Source organism: Trachurus japonicus, chromosome 23 (genome assembly GCF_045865225.1).
Source record: "Trachurus japonicus isolate A0001 chromosome 23, Traja_1.0".
NCBI lineage: Eukaryota > Metazoa > Chordata > Actinopteri > Carangiformes > Carangidae > Trachurus > Trachurus japonicus.
Window position 1 is genome coordinate 3,634,315 of NC_140929.1, and position 23,817 is coordinate 3,658,131.

The 23,817-nt window shown below is 38.8% G+C and overlaps 1 protein-coding gene across 1 annotated transcript; it reads right to left on the reverse strand.

Annotated features, from left to right (window-relative positions):
- Positions 1 to 12,352: 12,352 nt before the first annotated feature.
- LOC146962338 (tetraspanin-8-like) lies at positions 12,353 to 22,779 on the reverse strand. The gene is made up of 9 exons (XM_085769470.1): positions 22,559 to 22,779; positions 21,254 to 21,310; positions 17,774 to 17,893; positions 17,597 to 17,671; positions 16,511 to 16,606; positions 16,211 to 16,333; positions 15,248 to 15,280; positions 15,069 to 15,152; positions 12,353 to 13,937 (listed from the first exon to the last, which is right to left on the reverse strand). Exons 1-9 carry the CDS (start codon positions 22,616 to 22,618, stop codon positions 13,845 to 13,847), a joined length of 741 nt encoding a protein of 246 aa, XP_085625596.1. The 5' UTR covers positions 22,619 to 22,779; the 3' UTR covers positions 12,353 to 13,844.
- Between the last annotated feature and the right edge of the window lie 1,038 nt (positions 22,780 to 23,817).

Below are 23,817 nucleotides of genomic sequence, written 5' to 3' on the forward strand. Positions count from 1 at the left end.
ATAATACACATGTAGTATATTGTACCTGTTCTGAACCTGTTCTGATTTTATTTTAGCTTTTCTTCTTTGTCTTGAGACTTTTGTGTCTCCAGTTTACCGGAGGAGAAAGTTCAGCCAAAAAAAACCCAAATAATTAATATAAAACTTCTCACTTCATCACCACAGTTTGTACAGTACAGTACAGTAAGTTTCATATTTATTATTCTTACTGTGCAAATGTACGACTTCTTGTCTTATTTTTATTTTTGATAGTTTCTGTTTTGAGTAAAAAATGAAACTTTTTTTGAAAAACTTTCTAATGCTGTTCTTTTTTTTAGATCGACTAGATTGATAGAATATGATACAGAAAGATATGCAAGGACTTATTTCTATTTTCTTCTTCAATCTTTTGCTTGAAAAACAAATATGAAACTAATTGAAATGACAAAAAGAAAAAGTTTTTCTACTTACGTGGAACAACGCATTGAAGAAGATGAAGAGGTATTTGAGGCAAGCATGAACTTTTCCCATCTTCAGTTTGTGGTGATTTGCTCTGATGAAGAAGTGAAGCAGAGTTTCACAGACGACGTGTGAGTGTGTGAGAGATGATGATGATGATGATGATGATGATGATGATGATGATGATGATGATGATGATGATGATGATGATGATGATGATGATGATGATGATAATGTGCAGCAGTGATGAACTGCGTGCAGAGTCTGAGTCTGAGGATGAACACAGAGTGATGCAGGGCCGGTTCTAGCCTGCTGTATTAGGGTGGGCTGGTTGAGATAACAGGTGGGCAACCTACAGTATCATGTACGAATTGTGGCCTGAAAGGCGGCCAGTTTGAATGGCTGTGGTTTGGGGGATTATTTATGTCATATACGGTAGCCAGATGCACCTGCATACCCAAAGTACCTGAGTGAAGCAGGAAGTTAGAGAAAAGTGTTGTTGTTACGGTTCCAGTGGAAAACAATAAAAGCTTGCTGAAGAAACCCGAGTGACTCCTTCTCCATCATCTACATGGTGTCAGAAGTGAAAGTGCAGACAGGAGGGAAAAGGCTCATTACTTCAACCGTCATTATCACACCGGGCCTATGAAATTCACTATGAAATATTTTAATGTTCTTTTAAGGTTTTTATTCTGTTTTTACTTGTGTCATTATATATCTATTTGTTGTCTGTTTTATGTTATGCTAAACTGTGTTTTTATGTTTCTTTTATGCGCACGTATGCACACGTTTAAGAAAAATTTCCACTGCTATGTGCAGGGGACAATAAAGGTTTTCTGAATCTGAATTCTGAATTTCTGAGGCCTTTAGCTGCCCTGCCCCCCCGACCCACTCATACTGTGTGTTTTGTCATTTTCATAACTGAAACAAGAGCTCAGCTGTTGGTTAATTTGACTTCTGTCTGCAGATGCATTTGTTACTTTTGTAGGTCGTGTTCAACCGGGTCAACCAAGGAAAAAAAAAAAAAAAAATTGACATATATATACAGACCACGGAGGACTTCCTGTTTACAGTGTCTGTTTCCACCTGTTCAAACCCAGACTGGTCATGAAGCATCGTCACAACAAACCAGTTTAAAAAGTGAAAACGTCCTCTCTGTGGTCTGATTCTGTCTGTTACATTAAAAACAACTGAAGAGCAGCTTCAGACTCCTGATAACACTGATGCTAATCAATGTGAGTTCATTTTCTGTCAGTGCTGAAGGTGAACGACCAATCAGATCAGGTCTGTTCAAAGTCTGGAACCATCGTCGGTCAAAAACACTTCTGCCTCTACATATGTCCAGATGAATAGGCAACCCCTCATGTTCAGTTATTCTTTAGAGTTTTCTGTGAAACCATAAACTGTGGGTAATTCCAGCATTTGAAGTCCAGAAACAAGGACGTGCAAGTCTTCACGAGTCCATGAGGATGAATACACAGAATAAATATTGTTAAAATAAATGGCCCATATGGATAACTCAAGAGTCCTTATCAACACAGAGGGTCTGGTACTTATGAGGTGGTGATACTGCTTGTGAATCAATCAATCTAAATGTTAACATTGTCTCAGCTTTTTATGTTTGTGAAGGTGGAGCCAGAGCCTCACTGCGTATGAAACCACAGAATGAAACAATTGTTAGTCAGAAGAAACTTCCTGCTATCAGTGGTTAGTGATAGACTTCATTTGAGTTGCATTTGAGTTTACAGATGTTCATATCGTCATCAAGCCCGGCTCTGAAATTGTGCTGTTCACATACAGTACAATATAATATATCTTTATTGTCCAGTGTCCACCATGGTGAAAAATAGTCTTTGGCTCACCAACACATAGGACGAACACAAGAAACTGTATTAAACAGAATACAATACATAATTAAAATAATACAGATACAATTCTTTAAAATAAGTGGAGTAGAGTAGTTCATTTCATTGTGTAAGTAAGTAAGTAAGTACTTTATTTATATAGCACCCTTCTCAGTACGAATACACAGAGTGCTTCACAGCGTAGATAAAACCATAACACAGTACATAACAATACGCAATAAAATATAGAAAGTACTGTGCATATTACATAGGAACAGCACAGATAAAAACACAGGAGAACATCAAGTGGCACTTGACTGACCCGAGGGGGTCAAGCCAAAACAATGTTAAATGGGAGGTGAGTCACATCCCACAACACCTAACGCCCAAAAGCCCTTTTAAACAAAAGTGTCTTCAGACCTGCTTTCAATGATGAATGTCTATGAAGCCAAATATCTGCTTGAAGACCATTCCAACCCCCGTAATACCTGTGAACTGTAACAAAAGAAGAAATAACAAATAAGCAAAAACAAAATATCTAAGTGAGAAGTTTTAGCTTATTCTCTCTCTGGTTTTTGTACGTACAGCAATCAGAGCCAGGTCGTTTTCTGTGCAGTCTCCGCAGATTCCCTGGGCAGAGATGATGATGTTGACAATGATTACAATCCACTCAAATACAGATATCTTCTCCGCCTTGGTAGGACAAAAACACAACAAAAAAATTAATTTGTGTTAATTTGTTTCTTATTTTCAACACATCATATTTAGTTTAGTTTATTTATTTATCAGGGGACAATGTGCAGTAACATTAATCATCCACAACAAATGAAAAGATGGTTGCACCAGATTTAGCACTATGCTAATTTCTACCTTGAGATATAACAGACATGAATTAAATAAATTACATTCAAAATACAATGAAGAGACCAGATGGAGGCATTAACGTTGTGATTCCCCGTCTGATTTTTTAAACATTTAAAATACATTTCTTCACTGATCAGTTTTTGTCAGTGATTGATTAAGTTCTAATTAATGATTAAATCAGTGGTAAAAGTAATGAAATTAGATGTAATAAACAAAAAAATGTTGGTTTCTTTTCTTTTCTTTTTGTCATTTGTAATGGCTTCACAGGTACAAATAACATGGAGTGGATTGTTGTTGTTGTTGGTGGTGGTGGTGGTGGTGCTGTTTACCCTGGTAGGAATCAGTGCCAAAATGAAGATGAACCATCCACCGACCTGAGAACACATACCATTAAAAATGAAATGATGACATATAATTAGAGACACTAGAGGGAGGCAGAGATCTAACACCTAAACGTCACAGACTGATGATGCTCACATGTAGAGGAAAACAAGATGAAGAAGGGGGAGAAGAAAGAAGAAGAGGAAAAAGAAGAAGAATGAATCATTTCATCATCATTTGCTTCATTTTTACAGTTTCAATGTTTTAAAGTGACATGATAAATGTCATGTCACATGTCTTTGAGTGGTTTATGTTATATATAATATATAATAATGTTTAATAACATATATATAGATGTACATACTGTATATACAGAATATATTGTACCTGTTCTGAACCTATTTTGATTTTTTCTTTTAGCTTTTCTTCTTTGTCTTGAGTTGTTTTTGTCTCCAGCGACATCGCCCCCCCCCCCACAAAAAAAATATATATATATATATATATATATATATATATATATATATATATATATATAAACAATAAATACTATATATATACACTGTTTCTGTTTTGAAATGAAACTTTTTTTATATGCAAATACTTAGGCTATTACCCTTTTTTTTCTTTGATCTGTTCAAATGCAAGTATTGAACTGCGGGAAAAAAAAATATATTTTTTATAAATATTTAACTAATTGAAATGACAAAAAGAAAAAAGTTTTTCTACTCACGTGGGCCAACACATTGAAGAATATGAAGACGTTATAGAGGCAAACATCACACATCTTCAGTTTGTGGTGATTTGCTCTGACGAAGGAGTGAAGCAGAGTTTCACAGACGACGTGTGAGTGTGTGTGAGAGATGATGATGATGATGATGATGATGATGATGATGATGATGATGATGATGATGATGATGTGCAGCAGTGATGAACTGTGTGCAGAGTCTGAGGATGAGGATCAACACAGAGTGATGCAGGGCCGTACAGTATGTACATGTACGAATTGTGGCCTGAAATTTTTGGCAGTTTGAATGGCTGTGGTTTGGGGGATTATTTATGTCATATACGGTAGCCAGATGCACCTGCAAAGTACCTGTAGAGTGAAGCAGGAAGTTAGAGAAAACGTGTTGTTGTTACGGTTCCAGTGGAAAACAATAAAAGCTTGCTGAAGAAACCCGAGTGACTCCTTCTCCATCATCTACATGGTGTCAGAAGTGAAAGTGCGGACAGGAGGGAAAAGGCTCATTACTTCAACCGTCATTATCGCGCCAGGCCTATGAAATTCACTATGAAATCTTTTAATGTTCTTTTATGGTTTTTATTCTGTTTTTACTTGGGTCATTCTGTATCTTGCTTGTGTCATTACATATCTATTTGTTGTCTGTTTTATGTTATACTAAACTGTGTTTTTATGTTTCTTTTATGCGCACGTATGCACACGTTTAAGAAAAAATTCCACTGCTATGTGCAGGGGACAATAAAGGTTTTCTGAATCTGAATTCTGAATTTCTGAGGCCTTTAGCTGCCCTGCAACAAGGAGATGTTGTGCTGTCCAACTTGGACCCCCTCCCACCCATACTGTGTGTTTTGTCATTTTCATAACTGAAACAAGAGCTCAGCTGTTGGTTAATTTGACTTCTGGCTGCAGATGCATTTGTTACTTTTGTAGGTCGTGTTCAACCGGGTCAACCAAGGAAAAAAAAAAAAAAAAGAGACGTATATACAGACCACGGAGGACTTCCTGTTTACAGTGTCTGTTTCCACCTGTTCAAACCCAGACTGGTCATGAAGCATCGTCACAACAAACCAGTTTAAAAAGTGAAAACGTCCTCTCTGTGGTCTGATTCTGTCTGTTACATTAAAAACAACTTAAGAGCAGCTTCAGACTCCTGATAACACTGGTACTAATCAATGTGAGTTCATTTTCTGTCAGTGCTGAAGGTGAACGACCAATCAGATCAGGTCTGTTCAAAGTCTGGAACCATCGTCGGTCAAAAACACTTCTGCCTCTACATATGTCCAGATGAATAGGCAACCCCTCATGTTCAGTTATTCTTTAGAGTTTTCTGTGAAACCATAAACTGTGGGTAATTCCAGCATTTGAAGTCTAGAAACAAGGACGTGCAAGTCTTCACGAGTCCATGAGGATGAATACACAGAATAAATATTGTTAAAATAAATGGCCCATATGGATAACTCAAGAGTCCTTATCAACACAGAGGGTCTGGTACTTATGAGGTGGTGATACTGCTTGTGAATCAATCAATCTAAATTCTTTCTTTATTCGTTATTGCAGACACAACAAGCGGTCCATATCAACAACAACAGACATGTTAAAAACAGATTTAAGAAGGAGAGAGAGAAAAAAGACATACACAAAGACAGAGAATCAATTCTCCACATAATTCATAAGCAGGCTATCCCACCAGTGTTTTCTAAGCCTGGAGGAATAGCTATAGCAGCTCCTATCAGGGCTGGTCAAAGCCCCAATAATGCTGTTCCCCGAGTCATCCAGGCGGCACATAAAACGATACATTAAATTTCTCAGAAGTGCTTCACAATTGGGTACATTTAAATTAACAAAGAGTTGGCTCGCACTGTGCCACCTGGGCACCTGAAGCAACAACCTCAGTCCATCATTGTAGGCCACTATGAGCCGCCGCATACTGCTTTTCTTATAGCTACACCAGAGGTGAGCTGTATACATTGGTGTACAGAAAGATCTAAACAGGGAACATTTAACATCAACTGAGCACATACTAAACCTACGAAGGAGCATATTAGCTTGAGCATATTGCTTTGAACACTGCCTATAAATATCTCTATCATCATGCCAATGTTAACATTGTCTTAGCTTTTTATGTTTGTGAAGGTGGAGCCAGAGCCTCACTGCGTATGAAACCACAGAATGAAACAATTGTTAGTCAGAAGAAACTTCCTGCTATCAGTGGTTAGTGATAGACTTCATTTGAGTTGCATTTGAGTTTACAGATGTTCATATTGTCTCTGAAATTGTGCTGTTCACACATACAATACAGTACAATATAATATATCTTTATTGTCCACCATGGTGAAAATTTGTCTTTGGCTCACCAACACATAGGACGAACATAAGAAACTGTATTAAACAGAATACAATACACAATACATATAATACAGATACAATTCTATAAAATAAGTGGTGTAGAGTAGTTCATGTCATTGTGTGTGTCAAGGTAGAGTGCATCTTCTTCCTCTGCCCCTGTCTCTTGTGGTGTTCCCCAGGGTTCAATCCTAGGACCATTGTTCTTCTCAATTTACATGCATTTAGAGTACAAACATGGTTTCCAGTTTCACTGCTGCAGAGATGATACACAGTTATACTTCCCTTTTACCACTCTACTCTATTCAGTGCTTAGCCAGAAAACACACCCTCAAATCATCCTTTTTATTTTTTTCCACCCGTCCATTTTTCCCCCCCATGTCCTCTAGGGGGCTCCATACATTATAAAGAGATGTGACTGAAAGTGGGAGTGGGCTGCTGAGGCTGAGTGGATGGCTCTGCTCAGGTGAATTTAAGTTGACCATTATGGTTGAACCAACATTCATTACAATAATTATTGCTTTATGCATTTATTCTGGAAAAGATAAATATTTAATCATAATAGCGATTATTTACAATTTGTAACATTGCATTAGGACTGATAAGTGACTGACAGGCTCGTCCGTCCAGGGCAGGCCCAATCAAGTCCAAGGGGGGACTGGGCACCCTAAGGTCCCCCCTTGGCACCGGGACTGGCTCTGTTTGTATAGAAATCATCACATTTACATCAATATATAAATGTTTTACAAAGAAACGATTGGTCTAAAAATCAAAATACAACAAAGAAGGAAATTTGGTGCGACGTGTTGTTCCATGTACCAATCGGGCACTGACACATGCAATACCTGATTTAGGTTCAACAAACACTCACAGGGTAAAACTTAAACTTTTTTCCCAAATTAAGCACTTTATTTCTCTTACAGTATAAGACTGAAATGTAAAGTAACGTTGACTGCTACATAGTCCAATTACAGTGCAGATGCTCAGACGCTCAGAGGGCGGTGGTTCCCTGTTACATGCTGAAGGATGTGGCTCCTGATGTTGTGACGTTCAATCTGGTCGAACATCACCATGGACATCCCCAGACTCATCACCTGTGGAGACAGTCCGTCAGTCAGAGAAACATTCAAACACCTTGAATTCAAACCTGAAGTAAAAGATGCTATGTGAGTCTGATCCTCACTGATGGTAGATATTAATGTTCAAACACTGACGCTATACGCTAAACATTGAAACATTCACTCACAAAGCTAACACAAAAAAAACAAAAGTAATTCTTGCTAAAATACACTTTTATGAAATTGGAATGAGCTTTGACTCAAATGAAACCACTGTTCACTGTTCAAGGCTAATGTTTACTGCTATGTGTCTTAAGCTAATGCGAGTTATGAAAACTTATAAAACCTTTAAAGCTATTAGGATAAAATTGGGATCTAAATATTTTTGAGAAAGGAGGTTGTTTACAATATCTGGATAAAATGATGTCAAATACTGTAAGACCACAAGGACAAGAAAATGACAGCTTAACTTACTGCAGCGACTAAAAGTCCAAAGAGCATGCCAATTTGGATCAGGAGCAAGTCGCAGTAGTTGCAGTTGTTGACGGTATTTTGTAACTGAAAACAGCAAGAAACAGCATTGAAATTGATTGATTGAGATATTAAAGCAGTACTAAAGAACTTTCAGTTTTGGTTGAGTTTGGCGGCGCCATTGGCCCAAAGCGGTAGTGTTTTGCCTGAAGGAAGACTCCATTTCCCATGAGCACTAGCGCGTAGCGCCGTAAACATCCTGATCTCCCGGTGCATGGAAATTAACAGAAGACGTCCAAACTAAGTTTCTGTTCCCAGCGGATCATTTCTCAGTAAACACACATACACAATCCGACGGAAAGGTACCGTATTGCTGTTCCCTCCTCGTAGTGACTCGCGAAAGTGAAAATGAAACTTAAGTGAGAGCCGGTTTCCTACCATGCTCCTCAAAGTTGCTTGGTGCCAGTGAAGGTGATACAAACCATAATGATACAGACCCCTCAGGCCATGACAGAGGTGTCATTCAACCTGTTGTAAGTCGATGTACCATCACAAAAGTTATGAAAATATTATATGAAGGTTGAAAAGTTCCTTAGTGTTGTTTTAAAGCTCCATATAGTAGCTATAAAGGTAGATGTTTGTGTTAAAGCAGAAGTAAGCGGAATGTTTGTGTTAATATAAGTCTTAAATAGTTCTATCTTCATAGAGTGTTTGGACTGAAACATGGGTCTGTCTGTCACTCTGCTCTGCTGTAAGCCGAGGAGAAAACTTTCCTTGTATCCTACAACCTTTATCCAATGAGGAGAGAGAACGGCATAAAGGGGCGGTCCTCTCTGTGTGTGCAGCCAAGGGATGCGCGTGAATGTGGTGACGTAGGGACGAGGACCAATAGATCCATGACGAGGGCGGGGGCTGCTAACTCCATCGGCTGACAAGACGTTATGGTGCGTTCAGGGCAACCCGTAACTCGTGTTTTTCCGACCTGTGAAGTCGTACCAGTTCCATCTGGTACGAGTTCACGGGTCGGAAGTTACGAGTGGCCGTTATAGTGACTTTCACAGGTAAAACAGGTCGGAAAAACACGAGTGGGTTGCCTGGAACGCTACAAAGTCATAAGTCGTGACTTGAAGCTGTAATTTATGGTTTCAAAAGCCTGCCTGGAACGCAGCATTAGCCAAAACGACCGGATCGCTTACTTCTGCTTTAAAGCTCCATACAGTATAAAGGTAGATGTTTGTGTTAAAGCTCCATACAGTATAAAGGTGGATGTCCATGTGTAGTGTGATTATAAAGCAGCTCTAGGTTCTATATTAATACTGTGAAAGTATCAAAGTCTCAGTCCACAGAGAAATGCCTGTACTCAGACCTTCTTTCTTATGACAACGACTGCGGAGCCAAAGACCAGCATGGTGAGCATTCCGACCCCCATACAACCTGCAAACTGTAATAAAAGAAGAAGAAGAAGAAGAAGAAAACAAAGTTTTACTAAAACCAAAAGATCTAAGTGAGAAAGTTGTTGCTTAGAATTTCTCTCTCTGGTTTTTGTACATACGATTTTCAGAGCCGGGACGTTCTCTGTGAGGCCTCCGTAGATTCCCAGCCCAGAGATGCAGATGGTGCCAATGATAAAGACCCATGGTAATTCTGAGTGCCGTCCAGACGACTGCTCCAACATGGCAGGACAAAAACACAAACACCGGATTAGTGTAAAGAAAGAATTACATTTTTCTTACTTCCAACAAATTGTACAGAATAAACGTCATGATTTTCCGTCCAACTTTGACATTCAAAATGTATTTAGTGACTTTGGTTTCTTTTCCTTTCTGTTTGTCGTTTGTAGCAACTTCAAAGGTACAGATAACATTGAGTGTATTGTCGTTGTTGCTGTTTACCAATATTCTGGCAGAATTCACTACCCCGAAGATCGCTAACCATCCAAAGACCTGAGAACACAAACACACCATTAGTTAGTCAATGTTTAACAAAATAAAAGCAGAGTGTATGGAGGCCGAAGAGTATAGACGAAGAACTTAGGGGCACGTTGTGTTAAAGATGAAACATATAATGAGGTTGGCGATGATTACAAAAAGTCTGGATTTAAAATGATGAATAAAAAGTAAAATGATAACTTAATTGTGTAATAATCAATTTAAAGAGAAATGTTTGATGTTAAAGTGTATTTTTAAGAATTTCCTTCACATTTGTTCATTCATATTACATCATCATACTGTATTACTTAATATTCTTATCATAGATCTGTGTCAGTGTTGTTTCTACACTAGAGGGAGACAGAGATGTTCACAAACTGAGGAAAAGAAGATCATTTAATTAGATTTATTTTAAAAAGGACATTGCACATTAGCTCTGATTTTCTTTTAGCTTTTCTTCTTTGTCTTGAGTTTTTTTCTTTTCCTTTTTTGTTTCCAGTTTATTGGAAAAGAAAGTTTACTGAACAGCCAAAAAAAACAAAAAATATTTCTTTTTTTCACTTCATCACCACAGTTTTTAGTGTCATATTTATTAATTTACTATGCAAATGTAGGACTTTGGTTCTTGTATAACTTTATCGGTTTAAGTGTTCTCTGTTCCCCGCTTATCCAAAAAAAGACAGGAAACATAGCAGTAGCATTAATATGTTAGGGTTAGGGTTAGGTTATAGGATGGTAAGAATTGTATGAAATAAAATTGGCACGGGCTCAGGCCTTCACTTATATCAGGTAATATAGGAAATATAAGTTAATAACTTTGAGTCTGGTGCATTATACGGTGGAAAAAACATCATCTCAAAAGGTAAAGAACAAAGATAATTATTAAAAATAGAAAAAAAAACATAAAGTTAATATTCCAAGAGAAGGGAAGGGGGAAAAAATAATTATTTATTATGAGGTCAAGGGGCTGGGTTATTAGAGGTCAACATTCGAGTTTAGGAGGGAACACAAGAGTTTTAGTCATGAGTTAGGCCAGCAGAAAGAAAAATTAACCATTCAGGGATGATGGTTAAGGTCAGGCATGGGGTATCATATGTGGTTACGTTTAGTAGGAGGGAGAGATCAAGGTAAGGATGAGTACAGTAAAGGATAGAAGGACAATTATGTAATTATGGAAGTTCTAGATAGATAACACAGCAAATCTAACGCCTGACCAAGGTCAGGTATGAGGCTAAATATAAAAAGGGAAGGGCTTAAATACTATTATAATAGTGATCCAAGAAATCCAGAAAACAATAATTATAAATCTTAATAAATAATTAAAGCATAATGTAATCAACAAGAAATATTTATAATATATAAAGTAAATAGTTGCAAATCAAATTCCCTTAAATAAATAAAAACACACAAAATTAGGAGGAAGAAGGGAAACAGAGGTAAATAATGTATTGTTTAATGGATAGAATAAAACAGGGTTAGGGTTGGGGGTATGTAACCCTAATATAAGCGGGGAACATCGATACGCTCCCTTTGCATCAAACATATTAACCAAAATTAAATGACAAAAGGAAAAAAAAAATGTTTTTCTACTTACGTTGAACAACCCATTGAAGAACAAGAAGACGTATTTGAGGCGAACATTAACTTTCCCCATCTTCAGTTTGTGGTGATTTGCTCTGATGAGAATGTGAAGCAGTGTTTCACAGACACAGTACTGTATGTGTGTTGTGTGTGTGTGTTGTGTGTGAGATGATGATGTGCAGCAGTAATAAACAGTGTGCAGAGTCGGTGTACAAATGCATCTGAACTCAACCAAAGGGAAAGTCAGTGGTTTGTTGTAGCTGCAGATGCATTTGTGAGTTTTGTAGGTCAAAAGGGTCGACCAGGGTTTACAAGGAAAACAAACAAATGAGACACGTCTACAGACCACGGATGACTTCCTGTTTACGGCGTCTGTTTCCACCTGTTCAAAGCCAGACTGGTGATGGAGCATCATCACATCAGATCTGTGCAGAGTGCTCCTTTGATGTTGTGACCTTGATATTTTATATATAATTTCATCATGTTCTCTTCTTTTACAGCAGTTTAATGGCTCGTAGCTGCAGATCTACACACACACACACAGTCACCAACCTCAGACAAGATTAATTTAATCAGTGGCAGCAGGAGAAGTGATCCCCAAGTCCTGACTACTAGCTGGTACGGCATAAAAAGGAAGTCATAGTCTGGTGAATGATAACCACTGTTTGACCCCTGTGGTGGAGTCCAAACCCCCAGAAATCCCTCCCATCCCTCCCTGTTAGTTTCCATCAGAGGAAATAACTTTCAGACACGAGAGCAGCAGTGTGTGGTTATACTGTTTATTCTGAAATTACACGAGCAAAGATTTCTCAATACAGTTCGTTTCTCTTCAATTTTAATCATGTTTTTACTTTGGTGAGGTGTTCACGGCCTGTGGGAGACCTGATTGCTTCACTAACCTAAGTGGTTGTTTATCCTCAGTGAAGCTCTGAGTTATACAATCTCTTCTTGTACTGGCAACTTCATTAGAGACTATAACTGCTAACACAAATGCAACGTTGCTTTTTTCTAGTAGCAGACCTACAGTATAAGCTCAGTTTGGTACTGCAAGCTTTTCTGGGATCGTCATTTCCCAACATTCCTTTCTCTGTACAGGAAACAAATATTATTAACCTCACAGGTTTATGTTGGTAAGTTTTTGTTGGTCTTTAAAAAACAACTGGACATGGGGGAGTTCCTCGTATTGTGACTGTGTCTGGGTACGGGAAAAACTGAAACACTGAGCACAAAAGCTTATGCTGATCAGATTAAAGCAGTGGTAACAATGGTAATATGTGAAACAAGACGGCTAAAGCTAAGCTAGCAGTTTTCCCCTCACAGTGGAATGGCTGTAAATCCACAGAGACGTTTTGAGAATAGTGCAGATGTTCGATGCTCAAAACTGTGCTGCAGACCAACAGTACACAACAGTGCTGACCTTATGACCTTTTGACTGAATGAAAAAAATGTGTTCAATATGGTGGATGCAATCCTATTAGCTGAGCCCGTCTACAGAGAGCCTGTCCACTTTCCGTTGGCGCCATTGGACCAAAACTGGCTACGATTCACCCAGAAGGTGAAAAAACAGCTCAGATGTTTCTATTTAGCTCTACATCACACTTCAATGCCTTGAATTATTTTCACTTTTTTTTCACAAGGAAGGACATTTTGGCCATAAAATATTGGTTTTCTGTCGGTGTATGCTGGTTGGTTGATTTTGAAATGCGAAACAGTTAGCTAGCTCGCTAAATGACTGTTACCTGGATAGGTAGCAGTTCACTGTAGGATATCACTTGAAGCTAAATTACAGTTAGCATGCCAGACATTTAGCTGGAAGAGGTGAAATGCCTACTCTAAGTGAAAGAATATCCTAGCATGTTACAATGTTAGCGTTTAAATAGCCAGTTCCATTTCACAGACTACTCTGTCGTTGCTTTTTGTTGGGACCTCCTCTGAGATTTTAGTGAGATATGGAGGAAAGTTGAGCTTAGAAACTGCTTCATTCCTACAATATGTCTCTGATATGTAAGACTTCTACAATACTGCATGCCACCAAGTAAAACAAAATATAGAATCTTCAAGCTAAATTTTTTTACAACAGAAAGCTGGAGAAAACATGTTTTCTCCCAAATGAAATCTTCCTGCAGCATCGTCCCTCCGTCTCTTGCTTTCATTCTCTTAAAAGGCAGAAATGTAAAGTAAATAAGTCATTTATTGACTGCTGTGCCCTCCAGTTACAGTGCAGAGGTGAAAGGTCACAGGCTGAGAGTGGTTCCCTTCAGTAGCCCTTCATGGCAATGGATGCTCCTCCGGCGCCGTCGTGACGTCTGATCTGATAGACCATCAGGATGGAGATCAACAGGCCCATCAGCTGTGGAGACAGTTCGTCAGTCAGAGAAACATTCAAACACCTTGAATTCAAATCTGAAGTGAAATATGCTACGGGAGCAATCATTTGTCTGTCCAGTTTAACACTGTAGTTGTTAACTGTAGTTGTTAACTGTTAAGTCGCTGAGGCCGATAACAGTGTTAATAAAAATCAGGATTTAGTAACCTGAAGTTTGACTTTTGAAGGGATAGTTCACCCAAAATTGAAATTTCACTCTGTCTACTCACCCTCATGTGGACTAAGGGCTGGGAGAAGTTTCAGAGTCCTCCGTGGCTTCTCTGAGTCACAGGGGGTCTCGGCGTAGCAGTGCATGTCCATATAACGGTTGCAAATGGATACCAACTGTCTTCGTAACAAAAAGACACACCAAAAAACATCCAAATACCTCCATGCTGCTCGTATGTAATGTCCGTCTTGTATTGAAGCCCCAAAATGCGAAATTGTCTCGAACACAATTAAATGAGTCTTTATTTCAAGCTTGTTTGAGAAGCTGCTCGAAGGACAGACCCTGGTTCGTCCAAATTTGACGAACCGGGAAGAGGAGCTGCGGCTACAAACAAGCTTGAAATATAGATTTATTTAATTTTTTTCGGGACAATTTCGCATTTCGGGGCTTCAATACAAGACGGACATTACATACGAGCAGCATGGAGGTATTTGGATGTTTTTTGGTGTGTCTTTTTGTTACCAAGACAGTTGGTATCCATTTACAACCGTTATATGGACATGCACTGCTACGCCGAGACCCCCTGTAACTCAGAGAAGCCACGGAGGACTCTGAAACTTCTCCCAGCCCTTAGAAATTTCAATTTTGGGTGAACTATCCCTTTAAGGTCAATTAACAACCTGCATTGTCTATTGTTAGCTATTTGTCATCCAGGTAACTAGCAGTGAAGTTAGCTTAGCATCCTAGCTTAACTTCAGTTGTTTTCAAAAGTAAAATTAGAACAAGCTGAACTTCTTGTTTTCATTGGTTTATTTTCCCTCCCTTGAAGCTATTGCGATAATGGAACTCAAATTTTTGAAAAGGAAGTTCTTTACAATAGGCTATATGAATAAGATGTTTTCACACAACAACAACAACAACAACAACAAAATGACAGCTGAACTTACTGCAGTGACAGCAAATGCAAAGAAGAAGCCCATGCCGATCTTGAAGATGATGTCCAGCCATGCAAAGATACTATCGGCACAGTTCTGTGGACAATGGGATGGAGAAAAGGTCGTTATCTGGGCAGATCACCAAGCTGTTACTGTAGGTTGCTTGTTGGATTGACTGAATGATTGAGTACCTGTGAATAAATTTCGCTCGGGCCGGTGGTTCCCTGTAAGAAAATCACAACAGAAAACAAAGTTCTCACACACACACAGACAAATTCATTGTTTAATTAAGTAAAATGAAACTTAATTTGCTATACTCAGAGGACACAATGAACATTGCTGCAAGGCTTCCACTTAAGATAAGTTTAGAGCTCCACAATTGCTCATGCGCAGACATTGCGCCACAACTCCAGACAATAGAACCACAAACTGTAATCAGGGGCTGCGTTTTTCCTCCTACATTTTAACTTGTGAGGTTATGTAAGGGATAGTTCACCCAAAATTGAAATTTCACTCATTATCTACTCACCCTCATGTGGACTAAGGGCTGGGAGAAGTTTCAGAGTCCTCCGTGGCTTCTCTGAGTTACAGGGGGTCTCGGCGTAGCAGTGCATGTCCATATAACGGTTGCAAATGGATACCAACTGTCTTCGTTACAAAAAGACACACCAAAAAACATCCAAATACCTCCATGCTGCCCGTATGTAATGTCCGTCTTGTATTGAAGCCCCAAAATGCGAAATTGTCCCGAAAAAAAATTAAATAAGTCTATATTTCAAGCTTGTTTTGTAGCGGAAGCTTCTCGAAGCCCCTCTTCCCGGTTCATCCAAATTTGACGAACCGGGAAGAGGAGCTTCCGGTACAAACAAGCTTGAAATATAGACTTATTTAATTTTTTATTTAATTTAAAAGCCACGGAGGACTCTGAAACTTCTCCCAGCCCTTAGTCCACATGAGGGTGAGTAGATAATGAGTGAAATTTCAATTTTGGGTGAACTATTCCTTTAAGTTCTGCATGAGCACAAACAGACTCACTCTTCATCTTGTAAAGACTTCGTTCTCCAAGATATATATCGCATTATCCTAATGGTAAAAGCCTCTGGGGAGCATAATGATAGAATCTGAGATTAACCAGTGTTTCTAGAGTCACTAACCGCAGGTTTGTTCATGCAGCTGTCACGTCCTCCAAATGGGCTGTATGAATCTCTGCGGCACTCACAGGTATCTGGGATTTCAGTTCCCCAATCGCTGGGGCCCGAGATTCCACAGCAGTGGATCTGCAACCACATGACAGAGTGAGTTTCAATGGGTTGAAATTGTAAAACAAAGTCTTGACTACAGGCTGCATTCAGAACCAGTGTATTATCCTCATGTGCTGTGTGGTTGGGTTCATATACTGTAGCTCAAATGTGAAGGAAAGTTTCAGTAGTAACTCAATACACAGAAAACATTACCGTCAGCTGGAAACTCTCAACTAGGGCAGGCCCCCCCTTACTCTCCATGATTGGCTTTATCGTTTGCTCGGTCGCCTCAGCGAAGGCATTTCGCAGCTGCAAAGCACAAAATAACAACAGTAGAATCAAGATCACAGATCATACAGACATTAAAGCTCCATACAGTATAAAGGTAGATGTTTGTGTTAAAGCTCCATACAGTATCCACCACTTTATTTTCCCATGATCCATTGCGTCACACCACAACGGAAGTCGGTTTTAGTAGCATTCTAGCGAGCGGCTAACTGGTAGCGTTAGCCACCGGTGTAGGTACCAAATGTGGGGGCTCCGGGCTGCCAAAACCGTTTTGACTAAGTCTGATGTTTGTTAAGTCTATAAAACGAATTATTGAACAAACATTACTATTTCTGTGCACGTTTTTGTAGTTAGTCATGGTTGTCGTAGTTGTTAGCTTTGCTGCTGCTGACAGCTAAGTTAAACAGCAGCAGCAAACTAACGTCAGTTGTCAAAACCCTCCGGTTGTCGGACACGACATGAAACTACTCCAGTTAGCTCAGTCATGTTGTAACTAGGATATCCGCTGGAAAAAATATTTTTTTCATTGGCCGTTTATTGAGTTATTGTTTATTGATACTGCTAACGGCTAACAGCTAACGGTTAGCCCAGCTAATCTAAAATGTTTGTTCAACAATTCGTTTTATAGACTTCATAAACAGAGTAGTCGCAACGGTGATATAGTGACGTGAAAATGTGACATATAGCCTAGCTAAAACCTCGTCCATATTGTTCTCATTAAAATTATGTGATGATTATAAATAAAGTCATCATGGCCAATGTTTATCAACCAGTCATGCTATCAACAATACAGTAACGGTGGAATGGAGTGTCATGGCGACACCCAGTGTCATTCTTCAGAAAGTGGTGGATAAAGGTAGATGTTTGTATTAAAGCTCCATACAGTATAAAGGTAGATGTCTATGTGTAGTGTGATTATAAAGCAGCTCTAGGTTCTATATTAATGTACTATTATTTGTATTCATTGGGTCAAATCCATAGATAGCTGATAGATAGATGATGGTATCTCACCTTGTTTCTTTGAACAACGACTACGATGCCACAGATCAGCATGATGACCATTCCAACCCCCATGAAACCTGCAAACTGTGATGGAAAAAGAACAAAACCAAAATTCTAGCAAATGAGCAAAACAAAAACTCTCAGTGAGAAGTTGGTATTTATTACTTCTGTCACTTTTGTACGTACTATTTTTAGGACCAGAGGTTTCTCTGCGCAGCCGGCATAGATTCCCAGGCAGGAGATGCAGAGGACACCGATGGTGAAGGCCCACAACCAGCCCAGGCCCGGGAGCCCAAACCCGGAGATCTGCGGCACGACAGAGACACAACACAAACACTGAAACACTGTGCATATCAAAAGACATTTTTCTTACCTTCAAAAAAATCATACTCAAAAGAAATCTTGATTCCCAATCTGTCTTCAACTGGCGCTCCCAGAAATGTGCTGCTGTGGACAGGGTCATCCAGGAAAACAAGTTTCCGATATATTTGGAATATTTTGACCACTTTCTGTCACCCTCACAGCCTTGTCCTTTTGTTTATAATAAACCACCAACCTACAGGATTACGTGTCTTCACATAGTTCCAAGGTAAAGGTCTGTTTACCAGAGGTGGGGACTTGGACTTGTAATAGCATTTTTACCTCCTTTGTGAGATACTTTCTATTGTAATTATATAATCAAGTTCTTTTGCATTTAAACCACCTAAGACACCTAACCTTCTGCTTCCCCAGACTTCCTTCTGTAATTTGTGAATTCAAGTTCCTTTACACTTAACCATCTGTGATGCCCAACTTCCCACTTCCTAATTCACACTCAAACCCCTTTGTATTTTAAATTGTATCTCTTGACTCCATACCTCGGGAGACCGGTGGCGATACCTTCAAAGACAAAGGTGTGAAAAGACAATCAGGGAAGGGGCCAGCTAAAGGACACAAACACACCCCAGAGGTGGACCTTCCCTCAGCTATAAATGTATAGGTTTTCCCCATGTTCGGGGTCTTTCTTCATCTTGAACCGCTCACATGTTGATTGACCTTTTCTTTGCAAATGATTTTTGACTTAAGACTTGCTTGATCAAATCAAAAAAAGACTTGGACTCGCTTGGGACTTGATGCCAAAGACTTGAGACTCTACTTGGACTTGAGAGCAAAGACTTGAGACTCTACTTGGACTTAACCCTCTTGACTTGAAATTCAGGTCAAGTCAAATGCAGCAAGCACAAATATTAAAATATTTAAAAGCCAGCCAGAGACGTTCTATATAGAACCCACTCCTGTTATCAGTCTTGGCTGTTAATTAATGCCAACACACTAATGCCTAGGCTACCACACACATAAAGATAAACTGGCTGATTTTGCCCCGATTTTGCCCCTTCCGACCAAAGACAAAAATCGCCCAATTATCTTAGGCTCTTGAGACTATGTTTTAAGATGTGTTTTTTAAGATTTAAATTCTCCCGACAATCGGCTCGTAAAACGATTGGCGCCGACAATCGTAAATATAAAAACAAACAGATGAATGGCAGAACATTAACAATAAAATATAAACAATTTAACAATTGAGGCGTGGTCATGATCTTTATGTATCATTATTACAATCGATTTGTTTGGGACTCGAAACAAAAATCTTTGGACTTGGTTGGGACTCGAAACCAAAATCGTAGGACTTGGACTTGACTTGGGACTTGAGAGCAAAGACTTGAGACTCTACTTGGACTTGCAACATAGGGACTTTCTCCCACCTCTGCTGTTTACAACACATTTAGACCCCAAACCAATGACCCCAACCATATCGCATCAGGTTTCAGTCCATTAACAAGTTAAAAGCAGGAAATCTAAAACCTGAGGTTGCGGCAACAGAAATGGATGGTGAATCTGATTAGTCGAAAACAATGAGATAAAATTTGCTCTGTTCCATAAATATAGATCCTCTGTCGCCAAGCCCATCATTGTTCTGGTAACAGTAACATTGTGAGAACCATCCTGTTTTTCTGTCGACTGCGAGGATGGAAATCTCCACCCCCAGCAACCTCCATCAACATCTGCTCTGCATTAAGACTAGAAACCAGAGCCTGCAGCACATCTGGGCAGCTGTTCACCTCCTCATAAGACTCATTATCCATCACTTAAGTTTGTTGTAAACATTTCTCATCAGGGTTTTTTTTCATTTAGGATCATACGTGCAACGTCCTCGCCAAACAGAGCCAGCCACGATTCTCTGAAATACAAACCAGCTGTGAGTGGTTTTGATTAAAAACCACTGACTTAACCTGATCTGACCCAGCAGAGCTTCTACGAGCTGCCTCTAAGTGGCCAAACAGGGACCTGTAAGATGTTTATCATGAAATGAGCAGCTTATGGTGTCCTGTGTTTCCTCTTTTCATGACAAGTGGCGTGGCAGGATGGCCAAGAAATAGGAGTTGGAGCCAAGAAACTGTCAGGATTTAAGCCATTTTTAAGCCAAATTTCACTCATTATCTACTCACCCTCATGTGGATTTAATTTTTTTCGGGACAATTTCGCATTTCGGGGGCTTCAATACAAGACGGACATTACATACGAGCAGCATGGAGGTATTTGGATGTTTTTTGGTGTGTCTTTTTGTTAAAAAGACAGTTGGTATCCATTTGCAACCGTCATATGGACATGCACTGCTATGCCGAGACCCCCTGTAACTCAGAGAAGACACGGAGGACTCTGAAACTTCTCCCAGCCCTTAGTCCACATGAGGGGGAGTAGATAATGAGTGAATGAAATATCAATTTTGGGTGAACTATCCCTTTAAAGTCTTGGTGTTTTAACCTCAGTACCGAGCTAAGCTAAACTAATCTAAGCTAATCAGCCTCTGGCTCAACCCCTGTCATCATTAAACTCTTGGCCAGGAAAACAAACGTTTCCCGAAATGTCAAACTAGTTTATTTAATGCAAAACAAAACCACATGTGACTCTGTCGTAACAAACCACGGTTCAGTTTTGTCTCCTCCCGTTCCAGCTCAGGATGAAGCAGCTATACTGTCTGACTGTAGCGGGTACAACGTGTTTAAAACTGACTTAGTTATTTCTTTAATCATCAATGTTTTCCATTTTTACTAATTGTGACTTTGTGACATGCCAGGATACAAGATGAGACTGTTGTTCACTCATGACGGACAAATACGGACACATGTGCAGACACACACGTAATCTGTACTGTCTAGAGCTAGACTTCAGCTCTGTATACTACCTACTGCTGTAACATGTTATGTCAAAATGTCATAAGTAAAAGAAAATGTTATGTCAAAATGTAAAAAAGCAAAAGACAAGAAAAGATTATGATGAAGATTTTATTCTGTGGGTAATGGGGGCGGGACTAGATAAGCTTTTGCTTCTCCCGCTTTCCCTTTCGGCCATGTGTATTGTATTATTTGAACTAAGATGAAGTGTGATGATGATGATTTAATTGACATGCCCGAAATAAACAAATAAATAAATAAATAAATGTACAGTAGACACTAGTAACTACTTTGTCCTGCCAATCTGTTGGCAGCGTCAGACGTCACTGAGTGTTGATTATAACAATGATCGATCCAATGGCAAAAAAAAAGAAAAAAAGAAAAACGATGTGTAACGTCCTCACAGATACAAATAACATGAAGTGGTTCCAATCTAACTGTTGTTGTTGTTTACCTGGCTGCTTACGCCCGTGGCCTTCACCGCCGCGAAGATCAGCACACATCCAATGATCTGAGGACACATGACATCAGTTATAGGCCTTTTGTTTAACAAAATAAAAACACAAGGTATAGAAGCTGTGTGTTGCCATAAAACATGGAATAATCTAAATATAGAAGTTATAATTTAAATCATCTTCTTTCTTTTTTTACAGATAGCCTACTTTTAAAATTGTTAAAAATAATAAATTATCATCACTTTGGGGAAGTTTTTTTTAATTATTTTAGCCTTTTTCTATTCAGGTTCGTGTTAAACATTCATAAAGTTGATTATTATTATATTATATTATATTATATTATTTATATTATATTACTTTATATTCATATAATTTGCTCTGATCTCTGTCGTAGCTCTGTGTCGGTGTTGTTTCTGCTCGGAGACACTAGAGGGAGACAGAGATCTAACATCTGAACCTCACAGACCGATGATGCTCACAGGCAGAGGAAAAGAAAAAAGACTTGGCTGGCATGAGAAGATAAATGGAAACATTACTTTTGGAAATTTATATCCAGTAAAATAATGACTTCACAGTTTTCATTCTTGAACTTCATTTTGGACTAATTGAATGTCATGATTTGCTTTATTTTGTTATTTTATTCTTTTCTATCATGTTTATATAATTATGTTATATAATGCATAATATTACATGTAACAATGTAATATACATGTAATATATTGCCTGTTAATTAAAGAATATGGAGCATGTTACATGTTCTTTCCTCTTTAAATTGACTCTATAGGACGGTAGAGTAGGGCAGTATATAAGGTGGGCGGACTGAAATATGAGCCTGTTCTTGGCTGAACTCATTTTCTTTTAGTTTTTGTCTTGATTTTTTTTCTCTCTCTCTCTCCCGTTTACTGGAAGTGATGGTTAACTGATCAGCAGCAAAAAAAAACAAAAAAAGACAACAAATAATTAAGCATTTAATCACTTTACAACACCTACATGATGTTTGTAGTGCTGTATTTAACATGCAATATTAACAGTTTTTTAAAGTAAAGTCTTTTTTTGTTAATAAATCTGTATCACGTGTAGTTTTCAGGAAAGGAAACTTACTGGTACTGTTTTCAGTCAAAAGCTAAAAATTAAAAAGATTTTTCAACAAGCAAACTTTACAAACATTAAACTATAAGAAAATTACACAACACAACTACTTGTTTTCCCTCTTTTGCTTCAAACACAAATATGAAACGAATGGAAATAACCAAAAAAAAAAAAAAGTCCAAATAAAAACCAACAAAAGAATTGTTTCTACTCACAACAAACAGCACATTGAAGAAGATGAAGAGGCACTTAAGGCATCCATTAATTTTCCCCATTTTCAGTTTTTGGTGATTTGCTCTGATGAAGAAGTGAAGCAGCGTTTCACAGGCGCAGTGTTGTGTGTATGTTGTGTGTTGTGTGTTGTGTGTGAGATGAATAAGATGATGTGCAGCAGTGATGAAGTGCGTGCAGAGTCGGTGCGCCCGAGGATGAACACAGAGCTACGACACACAGATCTGAACTGCAGCCAAACACATGCATCCAATTTAAGGGGCTGAACTCAAGCAAAGGAAAATCACAACGTCTGACGGGAGTCACAGCTCAAACAGCAGCACAAAACCCAAGTCATTAAAGCTGCTCCATATTTAATTATATTCTTATTGTTATAAAGAGGCCAGAATTAAGACACCCCCTCATTCTGACATGTTTTTTCTCTGATTAAATGTGTTCTTTTCCTAATTTAATTCATCTTGAAATGGTTTTCCCTCGTCGGACTCGTTCCAACTGCCACAAATCTGTCGTTACACGTTTCATAAAACTTCATTCATAATTTCTAATGAACAGAAACTGCTGTGTGTGCGTGTGTGGGACTATTTTCAGCCGTGGGTGGATTAATCCACATGTAGATCTGCAGTGGTGTTGTTCACCTGAGCTGCAAATGTCAAATCAAGGGTTGTGAAACCTGAGCCTAACGTTATTTCATTGACAGAAAAGTCAAGGTCAAGGTCAAGTGACATTATTTGTACTTGTAGGTAGATTGAGCGTAACGAGCCACTATAAGAGAGTAAAAGGTAAATAAAATATCAAAATAATAATGAAGAAAAAGTTCAAATAAACATGTAGAAAAGAAAAGGAAACAAAAGAGGAAGTGGGTTTGGACACAAACTCCAGTTAAAAAGGATTATTATAACATGAAATCAGTATTAAAGTGTGTCTTTTCTAACTGCTCTAGATCTATGACGTGTTTACAGCCGGTCTGACTTATAGACCACTCCCCATAGTAAAGCGGAGAGAGAGAGAAAGTATTCAAAAAAGAAAAAAAGGAAAAACTTGTGGCAGCTCACAGGCAAGAGTTTTTACTATCCCCATCCCCCTCCACTCCCGCCCACACATACACACACACACACACACCTACACAAACACACATACTGAGCTGAGCATAAGCAGATGTTGACGAGACAATGCCCCTCAAGTGGAAATTGCACAACTACACCACGAACAAAAATGTCGACTGACTAACCTGAACAAACATTGT